The sequence below is a fragment of the Candoia aspera genome, chromosome 2 (genome assembly GCF_035149785.1).
Source record: "Candoia aspera isolate rCanAsp1 chromosome 2, rCanAsp1.hap2, whole genome shotgun sequence".
In the NCBI taxonomy this organism is placed as follows: domain Eukaryota; kingdom Metazoa; phylum Chordata; class Lepidosauria; order Squamata; family Boidae; genus Candoia; species Candoia aspera.
The window spans coordinates 17,435,238-17,462,814 of NC_086154.1; the positions used below are offsets into that span (position 1 = coordinate 17,435,238).

The 27,577-nt window shown below is 46.2% G+C and overlaps 1 protein-coding gene across 1 annotated transcript; it reads left to right on the plus strand.

Annotated features, from left to right (window-relative positions):
• The first annotated feature begins 563 nt into the window (after nucleotides 1-563).
• LOC134489933 (olfactory receptor 2Z1-like) lies at nucleotides 564-27,033 on the plus strand. Its single transcript, XM_063292809.1, has 4 exons — nucleotides 564-648; nucleotides 748-1,341; nucleotides 25,705-26,585; nucleotides 27,025-27,033. Exons 1-4 carry the CDS (start codon nucleotides 564-566, stop codon nucleotides 27,031-27,033), a joined length of 1,569 nt encoding a protein of 522 aa, XP_063148879.1.
• Nucleotides 27,034-27,577: the final 544 nt, after the last annotated feature.

The following is a 27,577-nucleotide window of genomic DNA, read 5'->3' on the forward strand; positions in this document are numbered from 1 at the left end:
GTCACTATAGATTTAGGACAAAACTCCTGGAGTAGAGATAGCACTTGTCATGACCCCGTTGCAAGGCACAAAGAGCCTCACAACGTGGATCATGATCATTAAGGAAAAGGGGAAGGAGATAATTAAAACAGTGCTTAATCCAAGCACCCAAAGCACCCACACCCATGGACTCATATACAGCTGAAAAGCAGGGCTTCAGATAAGCAGCAATAAGCCGCACCTGGTGCCCTGGAGGACACACCGGAACCAAGAAGACAAGGAACGACACCGGGAAAACGCCCACACAGCCATCAAGGAACCCATCAAGAGGGATTGGGGACAATGAAGGGTGGAGGAGCACGGGACCCCGCAAGAGGGTATAAACAGGGCGCATCACCACCGCAACCCCGTTCCCGTTTTTCGTTCTGTCAGCTACCATTCCAATAAACCGGAAATCCTTAATACCCATTAAGTGAGTCCGTGTCTTATTGCGAAGCGAGCCTGACCCTGACATAAAAACGGGAACCGACAAAAATTTTTTACCTAGCACCTATCCAACCAGCTTGTGAGGGACCCAGCTAGGTATGAGCAACCACTCGGCACCCGGCGAAGCTCCCCTTTCCCCGGGCAGGATGCGACTGAGGTCCGGGCGGTGCCACGCCCGGGTAAGTATGGGATCCAGCTCGGGAGAAGAGGAGTGGGAGGGAACCACCCCGGCACCCCGGGGCCCGCGAGCCGCCGGGTGCGAGACGAGGGGGTCCTCCCCAGGTTCGCCCAGCACCCCGAAGGAAGCGCGAGCCGAGCCGACACCCACGGCGGACGGAATCAAGGAATCGCCCGGCACCCCGGAGGGACCGAGGGAAGGTCCGTCCTCCACAACGGCCACCCGAAGGGAGGGCGAATGGAGTGGCGAGCGCACCGGCAGGAGTCTGCAGGCGGCGGCAAGGCTGGACGCGCTGGAGGAAGGAATGCAGGCGATGCAGCTGCTGTTCCAACAGCTGACGGCGGCGCAGAAACCCCATGGCAGCAGCATCGTGGAGACGCACCCGGACGAGAGACGGCGGGACGACCTCGCGGGAGGTGGCGGCTATGAAGGAGCACGGTCCAAGGAGCCCACCCGACGAACGGAGGCGGCCCCAGATGAAAGACAGAGTGGCTACCCAGCGGACGGCAGCTGCTACGGCGGAGCCCGATCCCAGGAGCCCACCCGACGACCGGAGATGCACCCGGACGAAAGGCGGAGTGGCTACCCAGCGGACGGCAGCTGCTACGGAGGAGCCCGATCCCAGGAGCCCACCCGACGACCGGAGATGCACCCGGACAAAAGGCGGAGCGAGGACCCGGAGTACGGCGGCGGCGACGGCAGGGGCCAAGAGCTCACTCGATGGAGGACATCCCGCCCTCCCACCCTGCCTACGGGCCGGCTTACTTGCGAGGAGACCCAGAGAGAGACAAGGCTACCGCAAGAGGACTGGAGACAATCCGACCCGCACCAGCCCCCGCGGAGCACGCGGCATGGCCCAGAGATGACCTGGAGCCAAATCAGAACGGCTGCCAAGGACTTTGGCGTAAAGTTTGATGGGGACCCCTCAAAACTCTCGTTTTTCCTAACAAATGCGAGGTACTACCTCGAAGAATGGGGTCCCTGCTTCAGGACGGAAAGGGGCAAAGTCAATGCCCTGGCCATAAAGTTAAAAGGTCGGGCCGCCGATTGGTACGTCCAGCTGTGCCAATCAGGTGCCGGAGTGCTGCAGGACAGCACAGAATTCCTGCGGGCATTGGAGCTGCACTTCAGGGACCCCCTGGAGCAAGAAAGAGCTAAAAGGGTGCTGAAAACACTCAGGCAAGGCCAGCGCCCTATGGCAGAGTATGCCATGGAGTTCCAAGCCCTAGCCGGAAAAGTGGACACCTGGTCTCAATCGACCCTTATTGAGAAATTCAAACAAGGACTTAACTTAAACGTCCTCTGGTGGGCACTCTGCCGCAACAATCCCAACTCCATGACCGAATGGATCCGGCTGGCGGGAGAAGCAGAAGACGCCCACGACACGTTCCTCCACACCAAGAAGGAAGTGCAGCAGACGGAGGCAACGAGACCCCCACGAACAGCTGCGAGGCCGGGGAAGGCGAGACCCCAACCGTGGAAGGAGGAACGGGACCAGTGCTTTGCAAAAGGGCAGTGCTTCACGTGCGGCAAGGACGACCACAAGGCAGCAACATGCCCCAAACCGACACCCAGAGAGAGCACAAGGAGGGCACCAACCGCACCAACCCCAGTGCCTAGAAAGCGACCAGCAGCGAAGGGGGAGTATCGAGCCAGACACTTCCCCTACAGCTCAGAGGAGGAGGGAAGCAATCCCGATGAGCCGACGGGAAACGACAGCCACCTGGCCTAAGGGGTGCCGAAGGACAGGTGGAGAAGAGTAACAGGTGCAACGACAAAGGGGTGAGTGAGGAATGCCCCACCCTCTATGTCCGTGTCACCCTCACCCATGGGGATAAAACTGAAAAGGTCTGGGCACTGATTGACTCTGGCTGCTCCAAAAGTCTAATGCACCCAGACCTGGTAGCTGCGCTTAACCTCCGCTGCTATCCACTTCAGCACCATTTGGTGTTCACGCAGCTTGACGGATCAGCAGCAGGAGGGGGCCCGGTCACCCAATACACTGGAGAAACCGCGCTAAGGCTCGGCAGCCACGAGGAAAAATTGGCTTTCATCGTGGCACCGGTGGGGCAACCCCTACTCATACTAGGGATCCCATGGCTCGTGCAGCAAAACCCAGTCATCAACTGGAAAACCAGAGAGATTAAGTTTGCTGATGGGCGTTATCAAGCACCTGCAGGGAACAGGGTCCCCCGAGCGGCCATGGGGGGGGGGGCAACGACGACTGCAGAGCACAGAGAGGCGGCACTGCCAGAGGGACTGCCAATCAAATACGTGGACTTTGCAGACGTTTTCAGTGAGAAAGAGGTGGACAAGCTCCCCCCCCCCACAGGAAAACGGACTGTGCCATTGAACTGGTCCCGGGGGTACCCCTACCCAAACCCAAAATATATGCCATGACCCAGCGGGAGCTGGCAGCATTGAGGGACTTTGTGGACAAAAACTTGGCAAGAGGTTTTATCGAGCCTGCAAACTCTCCAGTAGGAGCGCCAGTCCTCTTTCGAGAGAAAAAGGATGGGTCACTGCGGCTCTGTACAGATTACCGCAGATTAAACGCAGCATGCATATCAAATAAATACCCCTTACCCTTAATAAAGGACATCTTGTCCCACCTGGCAAAGGGTAAGGTATTCTCTAAACTGGACCTAAGGGAAGCCTATTACCGTATACGGATACGGGAGGGGGATGAGTGGAAAACTGCTTTCAACTGCCCATTGGGGTCGTTTCAGTACAAGGTGCTACCATTCGGACTGGCAGGTGCACCGGGGGTATTCATGCAATTAATCAATGAGGTCCTGCGTGACCACCTTTTTAAGGGGGTTTTGGTTTACCTCGACGATGTATTGATCTACACTGAAACAGAACGTGAGCACGAACGCTTGTTAAAAGAAGTGCTCAGGAAACTTCACAAGGCAGAGCTTTTTGCCAAACTCTCCAAGTGCGAGTTTCACAAGAAACAAATTGACTACCTAGGGTATAGGATTTCTGCTAAAGGAATAGAAATGGACCCAAGCAAGGTCCAAGCTATACTGGCATGGGAGCGCCCACGCACGAGGAGACAACTTCAAAGTTTCCTCGGATTCACAAATTTTTACAGGGGGTTCATCCCGGGACTGGCGGAGATTGTATTACCCCTAACAGACCTGCTTAAGACTAAGGGCTTGGGGGACACGCGCAAATCAAGAAACCCAGGGGCGCTACTAAACTGGACAGCTGATTGTCAAACGGCATTCGAGAGACTAAAAAACCTCTTTACAGCTGAGCCAGTGCTACAACACCCCGACCCCACCAAGCCTTTCGTAGTGCAAGTAGACGCCTCCGACTTTTCCATCGGAGCTCTCCTGCTCCAAAGGGACTCTGACAACCAGCTAAAGCCCTGTGCCTACCTTTCCCGCAAATTCTCCGAAACAGAGCGGAGATGGCATGTATGGGAAAAGGAGGCGTTTGCAGTAAAAGCAGCTCTGGAAACGTGGAGGCACCTGCTGGAAGGGGCCGCCTGCCCCTTCGAGGTCTGGACAGACCACAAGAACCTGGAGGCTCTCAGCACACCTAAACACCTCAGCCCGAAGCAGGTGCGCTGGGCACAGTTCTTCAGCCGGTTTAATTTCACGCTGAAATTTATACCGGGCAGGAAGAACTTCCTGGCGGATGCCCTCTCCCGACGGCCACAGGACAACACGCAAACCTCAGACATTGTGGGGATGGTATGGACCGACAAACAGCTGGGTTGCCCAGCTGTCACGCGCAGCCAGACAAGGAATCAGCGCACGCCAGCACAAACGGCAGGGAACGAACGGAGCCGCCGTTCAATTTCCCCTAACTGGCAACAAAGATTCTCACAAGCACTACAAACAGATACATGGTTGCAAAACAACCGACACCATGTATCTATCAAGGACAGCCTCGCCTGGAAAGAGAAGGTCTTGTATGTGCCAGAATCACTGCGGGGGGAAATTTTAAACAGATCACACAATGACAAAACGGCGGGACATTTTGGGTTCGTGAAAACCCTTCATCTAATGAGGAGGCAATTTTGGTGGCCAAACCTGAGAAAAGACGTGAAAGACTACGTTGCCACCTGACCCACATGTGCCACCTCCAAACGGAAAGGGGGGAAACCCCAAGGGCTGCTGCAACAGGTAGCCAGCCCCTCCCGGCCATGGGAAGAAATCTCCATGGATTTTATTGTGGACCTCCCACCCAGTCAAAGGAAAACAGTAATCTGGGTGGTAAAAGACTATTTCTCAAAGCAGGCACACTTCATTCCGTGCGCGACCATCCCCTCCGCCCAACAACTAGTACGCCTGTTCCTGACACACATATACAGGATCCACGGCGCCCCCTGCAGGTTGGTGACCGACAGGGGCACACAGTTTACGTCAAAGTTTTGGAGGGAATTTTTAAAACTAATCGGGACTAAACAAGCACTATCCACTGCGTGGCATCCACACACGGACGGATCTACAGAGATCCTAAACTCAACACTTGAACAGTTCCTGAGGGCATTCATAAATTACCAACAGGACAACTGGGTGGACCTACTACCTTTTGCAGAGGTAGCCTATAATAATGCAGTACACCAAAGCACTGGCCACACCCCATTTAAGGTCTATGGAAGAGACTTTGTACCAATACCAGAACTACCTCAACCAGAGGCCCCACCCTGCTCACCAGACGACTGGCCAGCACAGCTGGCGACAACCTGGCCAATCATCCAAATGGCCCTAGCAGACGCACAAACTACGTACAAAAAATATGTGGACAACCACAGGGCGGAGGCACCGAACTACAAAGTGGGAGATAGGGTCTACCTCTCCACTAAGTTCATAAAAACCTCGCAGCCCTTGAAGAAGCTGGCACCTAAATTCATCGGACCCTTTAAAATCACAGAGGTAATCAATCCAGTTACATTCAAACTGGAACTGCCTCACAACTTGCGACGGGTCCACCCGGTATTTCACTGCACTCTACTGAAACCGACAAACACATCCAAATGGCATATGGAGGAACCACCGCCCCCACCCACCATGATAGATAACCAACAACATTTTGAAGTACAAGAAATACTGGACTCAAGAAAGCAAAGAGGCAAGCTGCAATACCTCGTCAAGTGGAAACATTTCCCCCACCCAGAGTGGGTCCAGGCACAACATGTCAGAGCAAGACAACTAACCAGACGTTTCCACGAGGCATACCCAGAGAAACCAGCACCCTAAAAGACATCTTCGGGGGGCAGCATGTCATGACCCCGTTGCAAGGCACAAAGAGCCTCACAATGTGGATCATGATCATTAAGGAAAAGGGGAAGGAGATAATTAAAACAGTGCTTAATCCAAGCACCCAAAGCACCCACACCCATGGACTCATATACAGCTGAAAAGCAGGGCTTCAGATAAGCAGCGATAAGCCGCACCTGGTGCCCTGGAGGACACACCGGAACCAAGAAGACAAGGAACGACACCGGGAAAACGCCCACACAGCCATCAAGGAACCCATCAAGAGGGATTGGGGACAATGAAGGGTGGAGGAGCACGGGACCCCGCAAGAGGGTATAAACAGGGCGCATCACCACCGCAACCCCGTTCCCGTTTTTCGTTCTGTCAGCTACCATTCCAATAAACCGGAAATCCTTAATACCCATTAAGTGAGTCCGTGTCTTATTGCGAAGCGAGCCTGACCCTGACAGCACTGCAGCCAATAAACAGCTGTTTTTAACAAGGAAAACATTTTCTAAAGACCACCTTCTGATGTTCTGAACACAGTTATTTGCCTCCAATTTAACTGATACCAGTTTTTAAAATATGAGATGATGCTGAAAGACAGTAACTTTTGCAAACTGAAATATCTGTGGAATAGAAATAACAGTTTGGTGAGCATTCTAGAATGAACAATTTCCCAAGAGAACTTTGTGTTATTACAATGTATGGCTCTCCCGCATCCTAAGACATCTGTATACAACAGTCTTAGTAAAGGTAAAGGTTTCCCTTGACGTAAAGTCCAGTCGTGTCCGACTCTAGGGGGCGGTGCTCATCTCCGTTTCAAAGCCTTGGAGCTGGCGTTGTCCATAGGACACTTCCGGGTCATGTGGCCAGCATGACTCACGGAACGCCGTTACCTTCCCGCCGAAGCGGTACCAATTAATCTACTCACATTTGCATGTTTTCGAACTGCTTGGTGTGCAGAAGCTGGGACGAGCAACGGGAGCTCACCCCGCCGCGCGTTTTCGAACCGCCGACCTTCCGATCGACAGCTCAGCGGTTTAACCCGCAGCGCCACCGCGTCCCTCTTACAACAGTCTTAAGGATGCATAAATACTGTATACCTCAGGTGAAAGAAAATGGTCTCTTGGGAAACACAGTAGCACAGTAGCTCAGTTTTATTTTCGTGTTCCAAATGATGACTGTGTTTAGGAATAGGAAAGAATTTCTTTCACCAGATAAAAATGGATAATAATTTTGACCCCTTACTCTACCACTTGTTTCGCTATACTGTAGGACTTGGTCCATTAATTTCATCCATCTAAAACAGTTTTATTAATATTCCTCCTACGCACTGGTTTTTGATCTGTGCACTGAAAAAGTTGCCCACTGTCTATGGATGCTGCATTAACTCTGCAAAACTGAGACCAGTCTTCCCTAACCTGCTGCCAACAGCCAGCCTGCTGGCTCGGGAAGGCTGATCTAGGCTGAGGGCCTTTGTGCATAATGTGAATAACTTCCATATCTGGGATACTGTATTGGATTTCAAGTCCATTCCACCCCAGTGAGTCAAAGGCCATTTCCACATCATTCTCTTAAGGCAGAATTAATTTGATCTGTGAGTGTCTTCACTTCTGTGGGTCTTGAAACACAGAGAATATACAAGGAACACTGTTTGCCCCTGCTCCCCGATCAATACTACAGTGCAAAGGATATCCATCAACAAATCTGAAGTAATAAATGCCTCTCACTCCCACTCCATACATCCCTGAAATAATATAAATTGCTAATGCAGTACTTCCATCTGCAGCTTTTTGTGCATGCATAATGTCGTATACCTCATCCACATCCCTTCTCAGTCACCTCCTTTCTAGACAAAAAAGGCCGAAATGCCACAACCTTTCCTCCTCAGGAAGCTGTTCCAGCCCCTTGATCATCTTAGCTGTCCCCCTCTGAACCTTCTCTAGCTCCACTATATCTTTTTTGAGGTTTGGCGACCAGAAGTGCACATGATATCACTGATGCAGGCACACTACATGATTACATTCACTTTGCTATTTCTATCTGTGATTTAAATTGTGGGTTTGTTTCAGTTTTAATCCTTGTTTGCCACTTAGGGTCACTGTAGTGTGAGATGGGCCACTTTAGAAATAGTTCAAATAAAGAAACAAATTGGATTTTGTAAGCTGCCCAGAGTCTACTGGAGTGAGCAGCTACAACTGATGATGATGATGGTGATGATGATGATGATGACGACAGAATAACTTTCTTTCCCCTTCACTGCCTCCTGATCAGAGCATGGAGGAATCAGAAATGGGCATTTGTTGCCTACATAGAAAAAGGAAAAGGGGAGAGCAATCTTGAGCAAAAGGGATGTGATTCAGCTCCCTTCATGATTCCAAACTTTTTGAAAAGAAAATCTATTTAGCTCAGGTTACAACAGATGGGTTACAAGAACAGGAGCACAGGAAGGAGTTTAGAGATGATGGTCAAAGCCATGTGGCCAGGTATACCCATCCCCACTGCAGCCCCAGGATGCGTTTTCCACCAGCTGATGCCAGGAAAAGGAGGGAAGATGGCAAAGTCAGTGGACTTAATCCATCATTTTCTTATCATCTGCTCTATATGCACGATCAAGACAACACCACTTGGCAGTGAGTTAGAAAAGGGGCAATGGAGGCAGAAAAGGGATTGGCAATGGGGCAGCAAACTTCACACCTGTTTAGTTTTTGGCTGACAGTCAGGAAATGCCCACTGAGAAGTCATGTTATTTTAAGGACCCAACTGATATACAGAAAGAGAGATGAAAGCAAGGAAGAACCATCTCCTTTGTCATCTTCAATGTATGATGCAAGCAGCTTTGCCACAAGACAGTTGACTTGTGTAACTTACACAGCCAGAGTTTGGTGCAGAAGTAGAATGAAAGACTTCTGAGCCCAGGACTTTGATCTGAGTGCAAACTCTGCACGGACCGCTCAGTCTTTCCTTGCTAAAACCTCTCCTAATTACACCAGGCTTCCCTTGTTTCAGCAACATAGTTTAGGTGAAATCATTCTGTTGTTGTTCTTGTTAAACAATTCTGAGCCCAACCCTTTTACCAATCTACTGGAAATCACTTGGAGATCTACCAGTAGATTCCAGTCTACCTTCTGGGCAACCTACACGAATGTACATACGCATTACATTGACAAGATAGAAGATAATAGCAAATTAACAAGTTTTAGACTTAGGTTAGGCTATATATAGGATGTTTATATAGATTCAGTCCTAACAATCTGGGTTGTTTGTTATGTAATATCTTACCTTCATTCATCTCTGTTCCTTTTCATCTGTATCTCACAATGGTTTTTCTTTTTTCATTAGTGATTTGATCAAAATATTGCCTCTGGTATATAAAGCTGAGATCTCACTTAGTTGCTTTCTTCCTTTCAGCTATCAGTTCTTAGAGTTTACATATCTGTTGACCATAGTTGCTCTAATAAAATTATAATGTGAAGACAAGAAATAGAGGATAATTTTTTTGGCTATGAGCAAAGCTGGTTTCTTTCTTTCCGATAAAGGAAGTCATAGGAGAGACTGTTGGTGCATTACTTACAAGAATTTAGAAGGAAAACTCAGCATTAATTTACATCCTTCTCAGATTTTTTTTTCAATCCCAGAAGATTCCAGTTCTTTTGTGTAATTCACTGAAGACTGCTTGTTACTTCAGGATGATTAAAGCAGAGTAGAGAAGACAGGAAAAGAAAAGGGGGGGTTGGACAATGAAAAAACAATGTAACCAATTTATTTACTTGTTTGGCAAATAGATTCATGAGTAGAAATCAAATAGAAAAAATAGTCAAATATTAATATACTGTATAATCGCTGCTAAAATGAACATATGAATGTCCACCTCCATTAACTTTAAATAAGGATATTTTAATAAATGAAACAGGAAAATAATTGTGCTCTTTTGTTACCTATGTTTACTTCTCCACGCAGTCACTACTATTTGCTACATCTGCCCATAATTGACCTGCTTCCTATAGCTGTCGTGAAAGAACTTCACATTCTGTCTCTTCAGCCAGGTTCTGACAGTCCTTTCCACCTTTTCATTTAAGTCAAACAGATGCTCACAAAGGTGTTCCTTCACTTTTGGGGAAAGGTGGAAGTTGCATGGCACCAAGTCTCGACTGTATAGTGGGTTGGGCAAGACAGCGAGGTCCAGCTTCACAATTGTCTCTTGGGTGGTGCATGAGGTATGAGGCCCTAGTGTTGCCATATTGCAATAAAAATCTCTCTGAAGTCTGCTTAATCTTTGTTTCAAAGTTTTGAATGTTGCAATGTAGTTGCTCTGAGCTAATAATGATGCTAGGTCCAAGGAAATCCATGTGAATGATATTGTGCTCCAAAAAAATTGTAATTGTGATTTTACCTATTGAAGCCTGGGTTCTGATTCCTCCCCCCCCCCAGGTGAGTCTTTGTAATGGTAATCCATAGACTGATATTTCTTTTCTGGGTCATAATGATGAGCCTAGATTTTGTCAACTGTCACAATGCTGTGAAGAAATTCCTCACCTTCATTATTCTAGTGTGAGAACAATTGCTGACAAGCTTAAATTCCTGAAGCTTTCATCTCTGCCATCAACATGAGAGGATCCCTTCTTGGACAAACCTTCCAATATTGAAGGACATCAATAATATGACTCACACATTCCTATCAAAAGCCGAGCTTGACAGCAATTTCCCTTTGAGTGATTTGCCAATTATCCTTAATCAGTTTATCAACCTTTCTCATGTGAAACTCACTGGTTGCTGTCATAGGTCTATGGCTATCCATGGTATCCTGAGGAGTCTTCTCCAACACCAGAGTTCGAAAGCATCAATACTCTTTCTGTTCTGCTTCAACACATTTTTACACACACACATGCACACACACACACACACACACACACACAAGCACATATAGATATGCAAGGAATCCTTGTTTTAAAGGGCCATTTTGAAGAAGGGGTCACTGCATCTAAAGTCCACTAGATGGGGGTCCATGGAACCTGGGACTGAATGTATACACACACACTCACAAATATGCATGTAACACAGGCCAGATACATACTGGAACTCTGAAGATAGGATAGGGAAAGAGCACTTTGCACAAAAAATAGGAAAACTTTTTGCAAGAACACATATAGGAGCTTCAGTTCTCTAAATGTCTTGGCTGCCCTTATCAACTGCCCTTACTAGCAGAGCTAATGATGGGGGATGCTGGGAGATGTCATATAACATCTGGAGCACATTCCTTCTATTCTTTAGCCAGTAGGTTTGCTTAGTAGAAAAACTATGTGAAGGGAAAACACTAAATTTTGCAAGATGGTATCCTTTAGGTTGATTCTTGCATGAAAGAAAATAAAGATAAGCTTTATTTAGGAAACAACATAGTGATAATTGTGGAGTCCTCGGTGCTCTCTGAGCCTTGTTGTTTTCTTGCAGACGTTTCATTGCCAGACTAGGCAACATTTTCAGTGCCTAGTGAAGATGTTGCCTAGTCTGGCAATGAACATCTGCAAGAAAACAACAAGGCTCAGAGAGCACCAAGGACTCCACAGTTCAACCCTGAGCTACAGATATTTGCTTCGATAGTGATGCTTACTTAAATCCATCCAGATAAGAGCCTGTAATGTCTCTTCTTCATTATGGAGAAGAAGTGAGAATGTGATCTTCTGTCAAAGACAGAAGAAAAAAAAGGACTTAACTGATAGAGGAAGTGATGCAAGTCTTATAGGCAAGGGAAGGTGTTAAAAAGGCAAGTTACTCTGTTAGGTCTTTTTTCCACTGTCAGCTTGCCCCATCAATTCTGGGAAATACTTTATTCTATAAAACTTCTATTTTTACTTCTAGCAATTCTACTTCCACTCTAGTTTCTTTCACTACTTGCTTTCATGTCCAATTTTTCTTAAGATCTACTCTTGATGCTACCAAGAAATGGTGTATTCTATATTCAGAACCTCTCATCATTCGCGCATCCTTCATCAATTGTCTCAATGTCATCATCTAAATTTTATAATTGTTCCTTTGCCTTGTATACATATCAATAGATTTCTGTTTCAACCACATATCTGAAATGGAGAGATCCTTTGACTAAGCCAATATTTAGTTATAATTTCCTTTCATTCTGGGCGTCCAAATGTCCCAAGCACTTTCTCTGTGCACTCTTCCCACCCATCCCTTCATGTCAACTAACAGAATAATTTCCCCCCCTGAATCACACTGTGACAAAATATTGCCCCCCCCCACAACTCATGGAATAACATGGAACTATCACCAGCCTATGGGATCCTACATCAAAATCTTTTTCTTGTGGATTATATGAATTGGTTGTGCATCATCATTGTGTATTTTAAGTGATTAGCCGTGTTATTGATAATTCAGGCATTTCTCAAGACTTGGCTTTCAATTAAGCAGTTTTTCCTAGTTTTCCAGTTTGGAAGTATACATGCATTGGCTGGGAAAGTTGGGGGGGGGGGGAAAGGGAGCTAATCATAAGTTTTGGAGACTCCACTCTTATTGATAATTGGAAATTTAAAAAATATGGATAATTGATATAATAATATGTTACTACGTGACCAATTAGATTTTGTCTCAAGTGATGTGTCTTATTAGCTGAAAAGCAACAGCTTGGATAATTATCCTGTTGTTAATATTTTCTAGCAATCCAATCCAATCAAGCATATATATATTTAAACCTGTTGGGAGTCTGCAGCTGAGATTTCAAAATATCTCAAGAGTTCCCTAGACTTTCTTCAGAAAGTAACCATTTCCCAGAAGCAAAGACTGTCATTACCTGAAGCCTTTTCTCTTGAGATTTCTTTTTTTAAAATAGTTTTTAAACAACAGCCATGTAATGAAGCCTTTTAATAAGTACCAATGGGTCTTGTTGAAGTTGATGATTTTAACCATAATATTAAAGAACTTTTAATGAGAAAACGTTTTGCAAGGCAACTTTTCAAAGAAATGCAAACATTGTAAACAGAGAATTTGATTGTTTGATTAAGGTGCAAGCTCTTTAAGATTTTTTTTGTTGAAACTGAATGAATGGTACTATTATTCTTTTTATAATTAAATGTCTTCCATTGAACCAAGTTGGTGCAGAGATGGTTTTCATGCTTCCATGGTTTCCATTCCAAACATGGATTGACTATGGATGGAATTTAGGAAAAGTCTATAACAGAAACAGTAAGGAAAAATAATATATAAGATGCACATATATAAAAGATACATAAACACATGTGTCAATGTATTTTGATAGGCTCAAATTTTTCTTTGTGCATAATTGCCAGAAGAATATATTTTTGTGTCTGACTCTAAGCATTCCGGCCATTGTCAAATGCAACAAAAGTGAAGAGAATTGCATTAGAGGTAAGCAGATCAGGGGTGTTTGGGGATGGTCCAAAATTCGCAATATGGCAAGCACAACATCATAATCCAAGCCTCACCCCAATCCTAAGCATGTACAAAAGAAATGGATCTTGGATTGTGATGCTGTGCCTGACATATTGTAAATGTTGCTCTCCCCACTTCAATAGATGCCATATTTAAGTCAACCCTCCCTTGTCTTATTATACATTAGTTATTTGATCAGCATCAATATTTCCACGCCTTTGCACCTTCACTGCAGACAGTGTTGAGCTGAATATATTGCAATTGAACTTTGGAATAGGGAAGAATCTCAAGCAACATCCAATTCTTCTCTGTGTGTAGACTGAATATTTAGAGAAAGGAGAGGTTTTTTATATGGTTTTATATGGTTTTTTACTTTTTTTTTGCTTGTTTTTGTATTGCTTTTAATTGTTGTAAGCCGCCCAGAGTCATGTATTTGAGATGGGTGGCTATATAATCCAAAAAAGCAAACAAGGGTGCAGAGCTAATATGGCTTGCCCGGAAATTCTACTTTAAACTTGGCTTTCACTCTTAATCATGGTGGGATTTTTCTGTCAAGCAGCTCTGCTCCTGTGAAGGTGAAAGGTCCCCTGTGCAAGCACCGAGTCATGTCTGACCCTTTGGAGGGATGCTGCTTGCGCGACTTTTTCTTGGCAGACTATAGAGTGGGGTGGTTTGCCATTGCCTTCCCCAGTCGTCATCTTCCCCAGCAAGCCGGGTACTCATTTTACCAACCTTGGAAGGATGGAAGGCTGAGTCGACCTGAGCCAGCTACCCACTCTGCTCCTAAATCACGCCAGCTCCGAAAGATATGGTTTTTCAGTTTTGTATAAAGGTCTCAGATCTACTTAGCTACAGCCTGAGAATCAGGAGTGCTGGAAAATGTTTTCAGGGAAAAGAACAAAGGACAGCCCAGGACTCTGACTCATTTGCGTCTTTTTGCAAACTGGCTAAGATCATAATTATCCAACTCTGGCACAGAATTCTTTTAGCCTATAGTTTGATAAGGACTGGTTTGCACTTTAGCACAAACTTATTCAATTTTATGCTTTCGACCCAAGGCACAAACTGAAATTGTAGTCGGTTATAGTGAGATTACAGACTACAGGTAGTCCTTGTTTAGCAACTGTTCACAGTTACAACAGTGATGAAAAAGTAACTTTGCGACCAAGCCTGACATTATTTATTTATTTATGTGTGTATTTACTTATTTATTTATCAAATTTGTTACTGCAGAGCCAGGTCTTCAATTCCCTCCGAAAGGCCAGGAGTGATGGGGCCTGCCTCACCTCCAGGGGCAAGATGTTCCAAAGGGCGGGCGCCACTGCAGAGAAGGCCCGCCTCCTGGACCCCACCAGATGGAATTCTCTTGCAGACGGTGTCCACAGTATGCCCTCTCTGCATGACCAGGTGGGGCAGGCTGATGAAGCGGGGAAGAGGAGGTCCCTCAGGTAACCCGGTCCCATGCCATGTAGGGCTTTAAAGGTGATAACCAACACCTTGAATTGGACCCAGAAGCAAACTGGTATCCAGCGCTGCTCGCAAAGCAAAGGTGTTATATGCGCCCTTCTAGGGGCACCAAAAACAGCTTGCGCAGCCGCATTCTGAACCAGCTGAAGCTTCCAGATACTCTTCAAGGGTAACCCCATGTAGAGCGCATTGCAGTAGTCTATATGGGAGATAACAAGGGCATGAGTGACTGTCCAAAGGGCCTCCCGATCCAGGAAAGGGCGCAACCGGTGCACAACACGAAGCTGTGCAAAGGCCCTTCTGGCCACGGCTGCCACCTGCTCTTCGATCAAGAGCCGTGAGTCCATGAGGACCCCCAAGTTACGCACCAGGTCTGTCTGGGGCAGTGCAACCCCACCCAGAACCAAAGATGACAAAGTCCCGGATATGGCACAGCCCTTAACCCACAGCGACTCCATCTTACCAGGGTTCAGCCGAAGCCTGTTGTTCCCCATCCAGACCCCCACAGCCCCCAGACACTCAGAGAGGGCAGTCACAGCATACAATTGAGTATCGTCAGCATACTGATGATACCTCATCCCATGGTGATGGATGATCTCACCCAGCAGTTTCATGTATAAGTTAAATAGGAGAGGAGAGAGAACCAAGCCCTGCGGCACCCCACAAAGGAGGGGTCGAGGGTTGGATCTCTCACTCCCTATCTCCACCAATTGGGACCAGCCCTGGAGGATGGAGGTGAACCTGCGCAGAACCACACTGCCCACCCCCAACTCCCTGAGCCAACCCAAAAGGATACCATGGTTGATGGTATTGAAAGCCACTGAGAGGTCAAAAAGAGCAAGGATGGATGCACTACCCCCATCCTGCTCCCACCAGAGATCATCCATAAGTACGACCAATGCTGTTTCCGTCCCATATCCAGGCCTGAAACCTGACTGAAAGGAGTCCAGATAATCTGTTTCCTCCAGAACCCTCTGGAGCTGTAATGCCACCACTTTCTCAACCACTTTCTCCAAAAAGGGGAGGTGGGAGACTGGGTGAAAATTATCCAGTACAGTAGGGTCCAGCGATGGTTTCTTGAGGAGGGTTTTTACCAGCGCCTCCTTAAAGGCAGTTGGGAACACCCCCTCCCTCAAGGATGTATTGACCATCGCCTGGACCCAGCCACATGTCACCTCCTGAGCCACCCTCACTATCCAGGAGGGACATGGGTCTAGATGACAGGTGGTGGCATTTACTGTCCCGAGGATCCTGTCCATTCCTCATGTCCAACAGGATCAAACTATTTATAACCTTGGCAGGCCTGTAGAGCAAAGGAAAGCTGAAGTAAAATGATAAGCACAACCATGGTTTCACTTAGTGCTTCACTTTTGCTTCACTTAATGACCAAGTTGCTGGTCCCAATTGTGGTTGCTAAATGAGGACTACATGTAAGCATTTATCCAAATTTTGCAATATAGCTAATACAAAACTATAGATAAAAATGTGCTTATTCACGACAGTGCTCACAGCATGCAGTTAAACTTTCTCTTAGAATGAGTTTCCACATATTAATAAGTACTATTTCTGTCACTGTTTCCCCTAAATAGCATGTGCAAATCCAAACACATTCTCTGCTTACTGACAATATGATTATGATGTATTTTTCTTCATTTTTCTTCTCCTTTTGTTTTTGAGGCTCATCCTGTCGATTAATAACTGATCTTTTGTGCTGTATAAATTTTTTGGAGTTTCCTTTTTGCTCAATAGGAAAAATAACATTTTCTTTCAAATAAGAATATATTTAGGTGATTCCCATAAACATCTTAAATGTTATGAGAAGGCAATTAGTAGGCCTGTACATTCTGCAAAGACCCAGCTCTCTGGAGAAGGCTCTAAAGCTGGGAAAGGTGGAAGGAAAGAGAAGAAGAGGACAACCAGCAGCAAGGGGGATGGGCTCAGTTACCATGGCGATGGGGGCACCCTCAGAAGGCCTGAAGGACCAGGTTAGGGACAGATCCTCACGGAGAAAATCTATCCATGTGATTATTAAGAGTCGACACTGACTTGATGGCACATAATCAGTTGCCAGAATGAGTGCTTTTTCTTTATTCTAGGAAGGTTATTTTACTTGTCCTCCATTCTTCATTCTTTGAGGGTTATAGAAGTTCATTCAAATATGTCACCAACCTGGAATGCAGGCTTGTGAGATATTTGATCCAAAAGCCATGTAATTTGTCCCTCCCAGGGGCACCCCAAGTTTTTATCCTTTTGGTATGATAATCATTGGTTTAAGATTGGGAAAGGAGTATGGCAGGGCTGTATACTCTCACCCTACCTATTCAACTTGTACGCAGAACACATCATGCGACATGCTGGGCTTGAGGAATCCAAGGATGGAGTTAAAATCGCTGGAAGAAACATTAACAACCTCAGATATGCAGATTATGCCACTTTGATGGCTGAAAGTGAAGAGGAACTGAGGAGCCTTATGATGAAGGTGAAAGAAGAAAGTGCAAAAGCTGGCTTGCAGCTAAACCTCAAAAAAACCAAATTATGGCAACCAGCTTGATTGATAACTGGCAAATAGAGGGAGAAAACGTAGAGGCAGTGAAAGACTTTGTATTTCTAGGTGCGAAGATTACTGCAGATGCTGACCGCAGTCAGGAAATCAGAAGACGTTTAATCCTTGGAAGAAGAGCAATGACAAATCTCGATAAAATAGTTAAGAGCAGAGACATCACACTGACAACAAAGGCCCGCATAGTTAAAGCAATGGTGTTCCCCGTAGTAACATATGGCTGCGAGAGCTGGACCATAAGGAAGGCCGAGAGAAGGAAGATCGATGCTTTTGAACTGTGGTGTTGGAGGAAAATCCTGAGAGTGCCTTGGACTGCAAGAAGATCAAACCAGTCCATCCTCCAGGAAGTAAAGCCAGACTGCTCACTTGAGGGAACGATATTAAAGGCAAAACCGAAATACTTTGGCCACATAATGAGAAGACAGGACACCCTGGAGAAGATGCTGATGCTAGGGAGAGTGGAAGGCAAAAGGAAGAGGGGCCGACCGAGGGCAAGGTGGATGGATGATATTCTAGAGGTGACGGACTCGTCCCTGGGGGAGCTGGGGGTGCTGACGACCGACAGGAAGCTCTGGCGTGGGCTGGTCCATGAAGTCACGAAGAGTTGGAAGCGACTAAACAAATAAACAACAACAACATGATAATCATACTCTTTCTAATTCTTTCAATAGAATTGTTATTTTCAAGCCAATTCCATCTCTCTATCAGTTAGGTGCGATCCCTCTAACTGCACAATTATTTGCTGTTGTTCTTGGGGAATTTAAATTTTATTCAGCTGCATTTTCTGTCACTCCTTCAGAAGTTAAATTGGCCACAGTCTTGAGCTCATCAGATTCCACCTAATGTTTGTTTACTATCTGCTCAATTGCTTCTAGTCCTGAATTTGCTTTTAAGGATAAACCAACATTAGTCTTTATGCAGTAACTGTCCTAACAGTCAGGAATCACACTGAGATGAGGAATAGGTCTCTAGTGTTTATTACTGCTACATAAGACAGAAAATCCAACAAACTGAAGAAGCGGGGGAAAACCCAGACATATAAACCCCAAAAGTTAAGGCGGGTCTGATCTGTGTCTCTTTGAATGGCTGCTTAATTCCTCAGTACTGCGCATGCGTTTTCCCTCCTGGATAGAGGCCCCCTCCTGCTCACCATCAGTACTCATGACATCACCCTCCCCTCCAGATTCACATTCCATTTCAGCCCCCTCCCTTCCAGAGGTCTGATAAGAGGCCATCTCTGCTTCCAAGCTCCCATGGGAACTGGGCAACGATGGAAATTCTTCAAAGGAAAACTCCTCCAAGGACGAATCAGTGCTGCTCTCCAGGTCTGATAATGCTTCTGGCCCAGGTGGCTGCTGCTGGAAAATAGCTAGATAATTAGAAGATTCGCCCCCCCTCCCCCTTGGGAAATGCAAGCCGAAGGTAGAGGGCTGCGGCTCTCCCCCCTCCTCTGTTTCTGGTGTCAAGGCTTCAGGTGGGGGTGGAAGCTGCAAACTTACAAACTCCTCTGCTTGGGATTCCTCTGCTTGCTCAGCCAAGTGAGGAATCTCTGGTAGAGTGCGAGGCTTGGGTTTGTGAGGGAAAAGCTGATGGAATCGATGAACCAGCGTTGGTGCATGCACATCTCTGGCATTCTCCCATGTGCGCTCTTCCTCAGGGTACCCTTTCCAGTGTATTAAATATTGGATGCCCCTTCCCCTCCTCCTAGAGTCCAGAATTTCCTCGACTTCATATTCCTCCTCCCCCTCCACAATTACTGGAGGTGGGGGGGGGCATTTGCGATCGTAAGGCACTTGGGGGAGGGTCCTTGGCTAGCAAGGCTCTGTGAAAGACTGGATGGATGTTCATGGATGGTGGCAGCTTTAAGCGATAAGCCACTGGATTTATCTGCTGTACCACAGTGAAAGGGCCCACAAACTTAGAGTCCAACTTCTTGGAGGGCCTGGGAGAGGTCAAAAACTTGGTAGAGAGCCACACTTTGTCTCCTACTGCAATCGTTGGCCCCTCTTGTCTGTAAGCATCTGCAGCTCTCTTGTAAGCACTCTTTGCCCTGTTCAGCTGCTCCTTTAGCAACTCCTGTGCGGCTTGTTGTTCTTTAAGAAAATCAGCTGCAGCTGGAACAGCTCCCTGCTGGGAGGAGGTGGGCAACACCCGAGGGTTAACCCTGTAGAGTGCTTGGAAAGGAGACATCTTGGTAGAGGATTGCACAGAGTTGTTATAAGTAAATTCTGCCATGGGGAGCAGGGCTGGCCAATTGTCTTGCTGATAAGTGGTGTAACACCTGAGATACTGCTGTAACCATTGGTTAATTTTCTCAGCTTGCCCATTACTAGCCAGATGATGTGATGATGATAGGTGGATCTGGACCCCTAATGACTGGAAAAGGGCCCTCCAGAACCTGGAAGTGAACTGTGGGCCTCTGTCACTCACCAAGTGATTTATCATGCCTCTATACCTAAAAACAAGGGACGCGGTGGCGCTGCGGGTTAAACCGCTGAGCTGTCGATCGGAAGGTCGGCGGTTCGAAACCGCGCGGCGGGGTGAGCTCCCGTTGCTCGTCCCAGCTTCTGCACACCAAGCAGTTCGAAAACATGCAAAAGTGAGTAGATTAATTGGTACCGCTTCGGCGGGAAGGTAACGGCGTTCCGTGAGTCATGCTGGCCACATGACCCGGAAGTGTCCTATGGACAACGCCGGCTCCAAGGCTTTGAAACGGAGATGAGCACCGCCCCCTAGAGTCGGACACGACTGGACTTTACGTCAAGGGAAACCTTTACCTTTACCTTATACCTAAAAACATGGTCCATGAACAACTGCACTGTGGCTTGCGCAGATGGGAGGCCCTTGCAAGGAATAAAATGCGCCATTTTAGTGAAAAGGTCCACCACCACTAGTATGGAAGTCAGCCCCTGGACCGGGGGTAAATCAGTGATGAAATCCATGGAGATTGTATCCCAAGGCCAACTGGGGGTGGGTAGGGGTTGCAAGAGTCCTGTGGGCTTCCCTGGGAGAGGCTTGGCTCGTCTACAGGTATGACAAGGAGCCACATAGCCCTTTATGTCTGCAGTCATCTTAGGCCACCAGTAGTCTCTCAGAGCTCTATGGAGAGTTTTGAAAACACCTCTGTGGCCTGCCGTTTGATGGTCATGGCAAAGTCTCAGTACTTCTTCCCTTAATGAGGGAGGAATGTATAATCGCCCGCTATGCCAGAGGATTCCTGCCTCCACATTGAATGGTGAGGCAGTGTCTTGCGGGTCCCTCTGGAGGTCATCCATCCTGGCCCTGGCATATGGGTCCTGTTGCTGCTGAGCTCTGACTCTTGTAAATAGGTCCTCTGCTTGTCTGCCTGCTGCTAAAATCTCTGTCTGGTTCCCCCTCATAGACTGTTGAAAGTTGTGAGGTTGTAATATAGTAGCCTGTACCTCCTGGTGAGTAGCGGGGGTTGCCTGAATGGATCAAGAGAGGGCATCTGCCAAACAGTTCTGCACCCTGGGAACATAAGAAATAACAAAATTGAAACGGGAGAAAAACTGGCTCCATCTGATTTGGTGTGGAGTGAGGGATCTGGTGTTGTGTAGAAGCTGTAAATTTTTGTGATCGGTGCAAACTTTCACAGGAAAGGCTGCACCTTCTAGCCAGTGCCTCCATTCTTGGAATGCTGCTTTAATTGCTAGCAACTCCTTGTTAAAAACATCATAGATTCTCTCTGCTGGTGAGAGCATGCGTGAAAAAAAGGCACAAGGAAGCAATGTATTCTCGGTGTTGTTTGTATATTGCAATAACACCGCCCCAATGGCAATATCGGAAGCATCTGAATGCATTATGAATTTGTGGGATCAGGGTGCCTTAAAAGCGGCTGGGATGCAAAGAGTTGCTTAAATTCTTGGAAGGCTGCTTGCTCTCTCTCCCCCCAAATGAATTTTGACCCTTTCTTCAAAAGTTGTATGAGGGGTTTAGCCCTGTCACTAAATTTATTTATGAACCTCCTGTAAAAATTGCAAAACCCTAGGAACCTTTGTACATCTTTCACATTTCGGGGGGGTTGCCTAGAGAGAATTGCCTGGACCTTAGAAGGATCCATGGATATGCCTTCTGTTGATATTTTATAGCCCAGGAAATGTAATTCAGTTAAATCGAAGGCACATTTCTCTAGCTTGGCGAACAGCTTGTTCTCTCTCAGTCTTCGTAAGAGATTACGTACATGGGTTACATGAGTTGTAGCATCCTCAGAGAAAATTAATATGTCATCTAGATAAATGACCAGATACTTATCTAGTAAATCAGAGAAAATTTGATTCATAAATTGGGAAAATATGGCTCCTGCATTAGACAAGCCAAAGGGCAAAACAAGGTACTCAAATTTACCAAACCTGCTATTGAAGGCAGTCAGATATTCATGCCCCTCTTTCATCCAGATCAGATTGTACGCATTCCTGAGGTCCAACCTAGTAAAAATGCGTGCTTTCTGTAAGCAATCCAGCAGATCAGATATTAGCGGGAGGGGATAATTTTCTTTTATCGTAAGTTTATTGAGGGAACTGAAATCATGGACCACTCTCATGGGTGCCTCCTGGTTTGCCGGTGCCAACGGGTCAGGCTTCTTTGGTACGCAGAAGGTAGGAGCAGACACTGGGGAAGTAGATGGTCAGATGAAACCCTTTTGGAGATTAGAATCCAAGTAATCCTTTAGGGTGGCTAGTTCCTTGGGGGACATGGGATATTGTTTCCTTGCTGGAATCTTGGCTCCTGGTATTAACTCAATGGTGCAATCACAGTCCCTATGGGGGGGGGGGGGTAGTGCTGTGGCCTCTTGTTCACTGAAAACGTCTGCGAAATCTGCATACTTGGCTGGCAACTGGAACCCCCCCCCTGCTTCCGTGGCTTCATTGGTTGCTGGAGAGAGGAGAGCAGCTTGAATCTTGTGGTGCTGGCATTCCTTAGCTGGGAAGGAGATTGCTCCCATAGTCCAATTCAATAATGGGTTGTGGATCTTCAGCCAAGATGTGCCCAGGTCTATAGGCACATTAAGTGATGCCGTAACATAAAGTTGGATCCACTTAGTGTGGTCTCCTGTTGTTAGTTGCAAAGGTCCTGTGAACCTTCTAACTGGCCCTGCCTTGAGGGGCTGGCCATCAATGGTCTCCACTTCTATGGGACATGGCAATTCTATGGTCAGGATGTTGAAGTCTTGTATGGTCTGTACATCAATAAAATTGGTGGAAGCTCCAGAATCCACGAGGGCCTCTAGCTTGACCTGGTGCTCTGGGTTTACATGCATTATGACTGGTAAGTAGTAAAAGGATTGCCTGGAATCCTCAGAATGAGCCCTTCTTAATTGATTGATGGTCTCCCTGCTGAGCTCTGTGGAGGGAGACCGACGGAGTTTCCCTGGTTGGAAGTAAAGGCGGAGGTGGCTCTTGTTTCAGCTGCTTGTCCTGGGGCTCTTACGGAATTTGCTTGGCTTCTCGCTGGGCAAGCTCTCACCATGTGCCCCTGGACTCCTCAGTAAAAACAGAGGGCTCTCTCTCTCCTTCTCTGTCTCTCAGCCTCGGAAATAAGCCTCCTGCTCGCCCTGATCTGCATCGGCTCCTCTGGTCCTGAGTAAGGAGATGCTGCAGAGAGAGCTGGAAATCCTGGAAGTGCCCTGAGGCCCCTGCCTTTCCCCAGCTGCATCTGTCTGAGCTCTTCTAGCCTGGCATCTACAACCACAGACAGTTGATATAAACCTTCTAGGGTAGCTGGTGTTCCCTGGTGCACTAATTCATTCTTAATTTCTCCATCCAGCCCCTGTTTGAATTGGTCTTTCAAGGCACTCTCATTCCAGTCTAGATCTCCTGCTAACAGCTTGAAATCAGCAACGTAGATTCCCAATCTCTTGTTGCCTTGCTTGAGTTTCTGAATTTCCAGCTGGCAGTGACCTCTCTGATCGGGTCGTCAAAGTGTGCTTGGAACCCTGCCAGAAAATTCTGGTAGTCGTTGAGAATTGGGTCGTTGTTCTCCACCATGGGAATAGCCCATTTGGCTGCTGGGCCCTTTAGCAGACTTAGAATGAAGGTGACTCTGGTTCTGTCTGTGGGAAACTCTGCCAGTCTGCTGTCGAAAAACATTGTGCACTGTGTGAGAAAGGTTCTCAACTGTCCTGCTTCTCCTCCAAACTTCTCTGGTAGACTGCCCTGGGATCTCAAGACTATTGGTGGAGCTGCTGCTGCTGCTGGCACCGGTTGTGGGTTAATCGGAGCTGGTTGTTGTAACTGCTGTAGCATGGCTGCTTGTAATGTGTTGATCTGGAGATCTACTTGTTGGTGTTGTTGTTGCAGGGCTGCTGCCAATTGTTGGATGGCTTGCCGAATTTCCTGGTTTTCTGAAGACATTTTCCCAAATGTCTCTCCTTTATTTTTCTTTGTTCCTCCTTCTTTCAATGGGAGTAGGATTTTGTTAGGATTGATGTCCTAACAGTCAGGAATCACGCTGAGACGAGGAATAGGTCTCTAGTGTTTATTACTGCTACATAAGACAGAAAATCCAACAAACTGAAGAAGCGTGGGAAAACCCAGACAGATAAACCCCAAAAGTCAAGGCGGGTCTGATCTGTGTCTCTTTGAATGGCTGCTTAATTCCTCAGTACTACGCATGCATTTTCCACCCTGGATAGAGGACCCCTCCTGCTCGCCACCACTACTCATGACAGTAACATTTCAAGCTAGGAATCTCTGCTCCCAAGTGTCAAATATTTGCTTTTAGAATGCTTTTATAGTTGGTATAGAGGGGCAATAACATTCCATGTTAGAACGTTTCACTTCTTTTTGCCATCCAGTCATATTGCAGTCCCTTGCGATGATGGCCTAGCAGAGAGGACTTAGTCTTGTAGCCCGCTTCACACTCTTGGATGCCCAGAGTCAGAGCACCCAATGCACTCCTTGCTGATCTGGGCGGCAACCAGTCCAGTATGGAATTTCAACTGTTATTAAGGGTGGCTTCTCTGTTGAGGTTTCCCTGGCTTCCTTGATGCTTCTGGTTGGCTACTCATTGTCATTAACACCTATAAAAAAACCAAAAGACTTAGGTATCCTCAGTGTAAAATTCATGAGGCAAACCTTGATAATGTATCAGGAAGCCAAAGAGTAAAGGGTACGAAGGGTAAATGAAATAGGATATTTCATTTTCAGGATAGGTCCCTGAGATTACAGTCCCTGAAATTTCTAGGAATGTAATCCCTGTGGAGATGTCTTTCCATATTCCTGTTGTTTGAGCAGACAAAAAGTAATGAGGCCTAGAAAGCTCAACTTGTAATGTTATTGACTGATTCTTCAGGGATTCTTTCTGAAAAGCAACATTTAATGAGTCAACTCTGGAAACCAAATTCCCAAAGGGTGCAGCCCTTCAGCAGCATCTCCATTTCTTTCTCCTACATGCTGCCAACCCTGAGTGGACTGAATGATGCAAGCACCATTCTTTGTTTGGACCACCCAAAACGAGAAACTGTGTTCCTCCTGGCATTTCCCCATGGAGTCAACTAAGTTTAGAAACTATACGTATTAGGCAGCTCTTTCCTCTTCCCTGTGGACAGAGGACTCAGATTAGGGCTCATGGAACTGAGTTCAAATGTAGTAGTGAGAATTCATGGTTTCTAAGAGTTGGGCCATTTCGATCAACCAGAATGACTTATGCTCGATAGATCTTGACTCTGGCAGATACTTGTCTGATACCAGTCCTTTTCCATGAATAATCATGCTCTGGAGTGAAAAAGTATGATTGACGAGTAACGACATCGAGTTTTATTAGCATCAATATTAAAATAACTGAGATCTAACTCTCTTAAGATGCAAACAATTCTCTTCCTCTGATGCCTGGACATGTGAAGGTATGAGTTGTTTTTCTTGTGTGTGGGTTTTGTTTTTTAAGCAAAGCTGTTTGTTTTTATGGTAGGTTTACAGCGTAGAAATCAAATCCTAAGTGTGATGGCTGAAACTGGTAGGTATGTACATCTTGTCCCCCAAAAAAACAGGGCTTTCCTAAGTACCTGAAGGGCTCCCAAATAGAACAGACTATATCTCCAGTGCTCAGAAGAAAGGAATCATGACTGGAATGCAGGGAAACAGATTTTAGCGAAACCTTGGGAGTGAATCTCCAGACAGAGAAACAGGTACTTTTCATAAGTTGTATTTCAGAGTTGATACTATGCTGGTGATAGCTGGGTAAAGGATGGCCCAGGATTCGGCATTGAACCATGGCTCTATTAGCACAAACAAACTGAAATATGTGTTCTGCATCCAATCTGGTTATATTGTAACTCAATTATTTTTGGCTGGCTGGTATTTCTGTGACTTAGACCCTTGTAAATTTTGTCTTTCAGTCTTGAGCACAAATCCGGCCAAACAAAGGCACCATGGGAAATGAGAGTATAAATTCATGGACAGAATTTCATCTTATTGGACTTGGGCACCTGAGAGCTCCCTCTGTTTTCTTTGCTATTGTCCTGTTTATGAGTCTTATTGCTCTGACAGGAAACTCTCTCCTCCTCTTTCTAATCCAGATGGACTCCTCACTTCATACCCCCATGTACTTCTTCCTGAGCCAACTGTCGTGTGTGGATATGGGACAAATCCTCATTGTGATCCCTAAAATGTCAGTCAATTTTTTAACTCAAAGAAACACTATTTCACTAGGAGGCTGCATAGTGCAGATTTTTCTCACGCTGACCATGGGGAGCTCAGAATGTCTCCTTTTGACTGTCATGTCATACGACAGGTACGTCGCCATCTGCAGACCCTTGCAGTACCCAGTTCTTATGAGGAGAACCATCTGCCTGGTCATGAGTGCAGGAATCTGGTCGTCTTCATCGCTTACCATTATGGTCATAGCAATTTATGTACAATCTCTACCTTACTGTAGGTCAAACATAATAGACCATTTTGTCTGTGAATTCCCAGCTTTGCTGAAACTAACATGTGCTGACACATCTGCATTTGAAAAAGTAGTATACTTTGACACTGTGTTGTTACTTTTCCTGCCTATCTTAGTCATTCTCTTCTCATACATAGCCATCCTTGTGCAGATTTTGAGCATGCGCTCAGTTGAGGGAAGGCACAAAGCATTAGGCACCTGTGTGTCCCATTTATCTGTAGTGGGCATCTTCTATGGGGCAAGCATTCTAACATACAGTACTCCTGTATCCTCTTACTCAGCACGTAAGTCCATGATTTATTCCGTGTGCATCACAGTTGTTCCTCCAATGCTGAACCCTTTTATCTATAGCTTACGAAACAGGGATGTTATAGCAGCTCTACAAAAACTCTTTGTGAGATGTGTCATGACCTCGTTGCAAGGCACAAAAGAGCCTCACAATGTAGATCATGATCATTAAGGAATAGAGGAAGAAGATAATTAAACCAGGGATTAAAACAAGCACCCAAAGCACCCACACCCATGGACCCATAGACAGCTGAAAAGAAGGACATCGGATGAGCAGAGATAAGCCGCACCTGGTGCCCCGGAGGACACACCAGAGTCAAGAGGACAAGAGAAGACACCGGGAAAACGCCCATGCAGCCATCAAGGATCCCATCAAGAGGGATTGGGACAATGAAGGGTGGAGGAGCCTGGGGCCCTACGAGAGGGTATAAAAGGGGCACCTCCACACTACAACCCCCCTTCCCGTTTTTCGTTCTGTCAGCCATCATTCCAATAAACCAGAAATCCTTAATACCCATTAAGTGAGTCTGTGTCTTATTGCGAAGCGAGACTGACCCTGACAGATGTCCATCATATCAATAAAAGATCTGAAAGACAACTTCAAAGAGATCTCTCTTTTTTAATATCCCTATTTTAATTACAGCAATACATTAAAAAAAAACATATCTGTCAATTTTATTTACAATAATGGAAATCTAAAAGTCTTTGCTAAACAAAGTTGAGAATGGAGAAAAAAAGGAGGTGACTGGCATTAAAATCACAGAACCACAGGCCAACATATAGTATGGGATATCATGGAGGTTTCTCCACTTGCCATTACCACACCAAAATAATGCCTTGAGATTAGATATTTTTCTCCATGGAACCTGAGATTTCCTTCCCTCCCTCCCTCATGTGTGAGAGGTAGAATTAATAATGTGTAACTGAGAAGCTTTCTTGAAGTTGTGTGAGCTGGTGGGCTGAGGAAGTTCCAGTTAGAGTTAAGGGAAAGTATTTTAGAAGAGAGGGGAGTTGGTTGGTGTGTCATGGAGAGGTGTGAAGAATGAAAGGAAGGATTGTTGGAAATGGTTGGATAACAAGAAGAAGACCATCTACGAG

Bases quoted from the DNA above. Each gene is read 5' to 3' on its own strand.
- LOC134489933 (XM_063292809.1), top strand. From the start codon at position 564: ATGAGCAACCACTCGGCACCCGGCGAAGCTCCCCTTTCCCCGGGCAGG. The intron at 649-747 runs GTATGGGATCCA...GGTCCTCCCCAG, and splicing joins GCGGTGCCACGCCCGGGTAA to GTTCGCCCAGCACCCCGAAG. The intron at 1,342-25,704 runs GCAGGGGCCAAG...ATTCATGGACAG, and splicing joins GGAGTACGGCGGCGGCGACG to AATTTCATCTTATTGGACTT.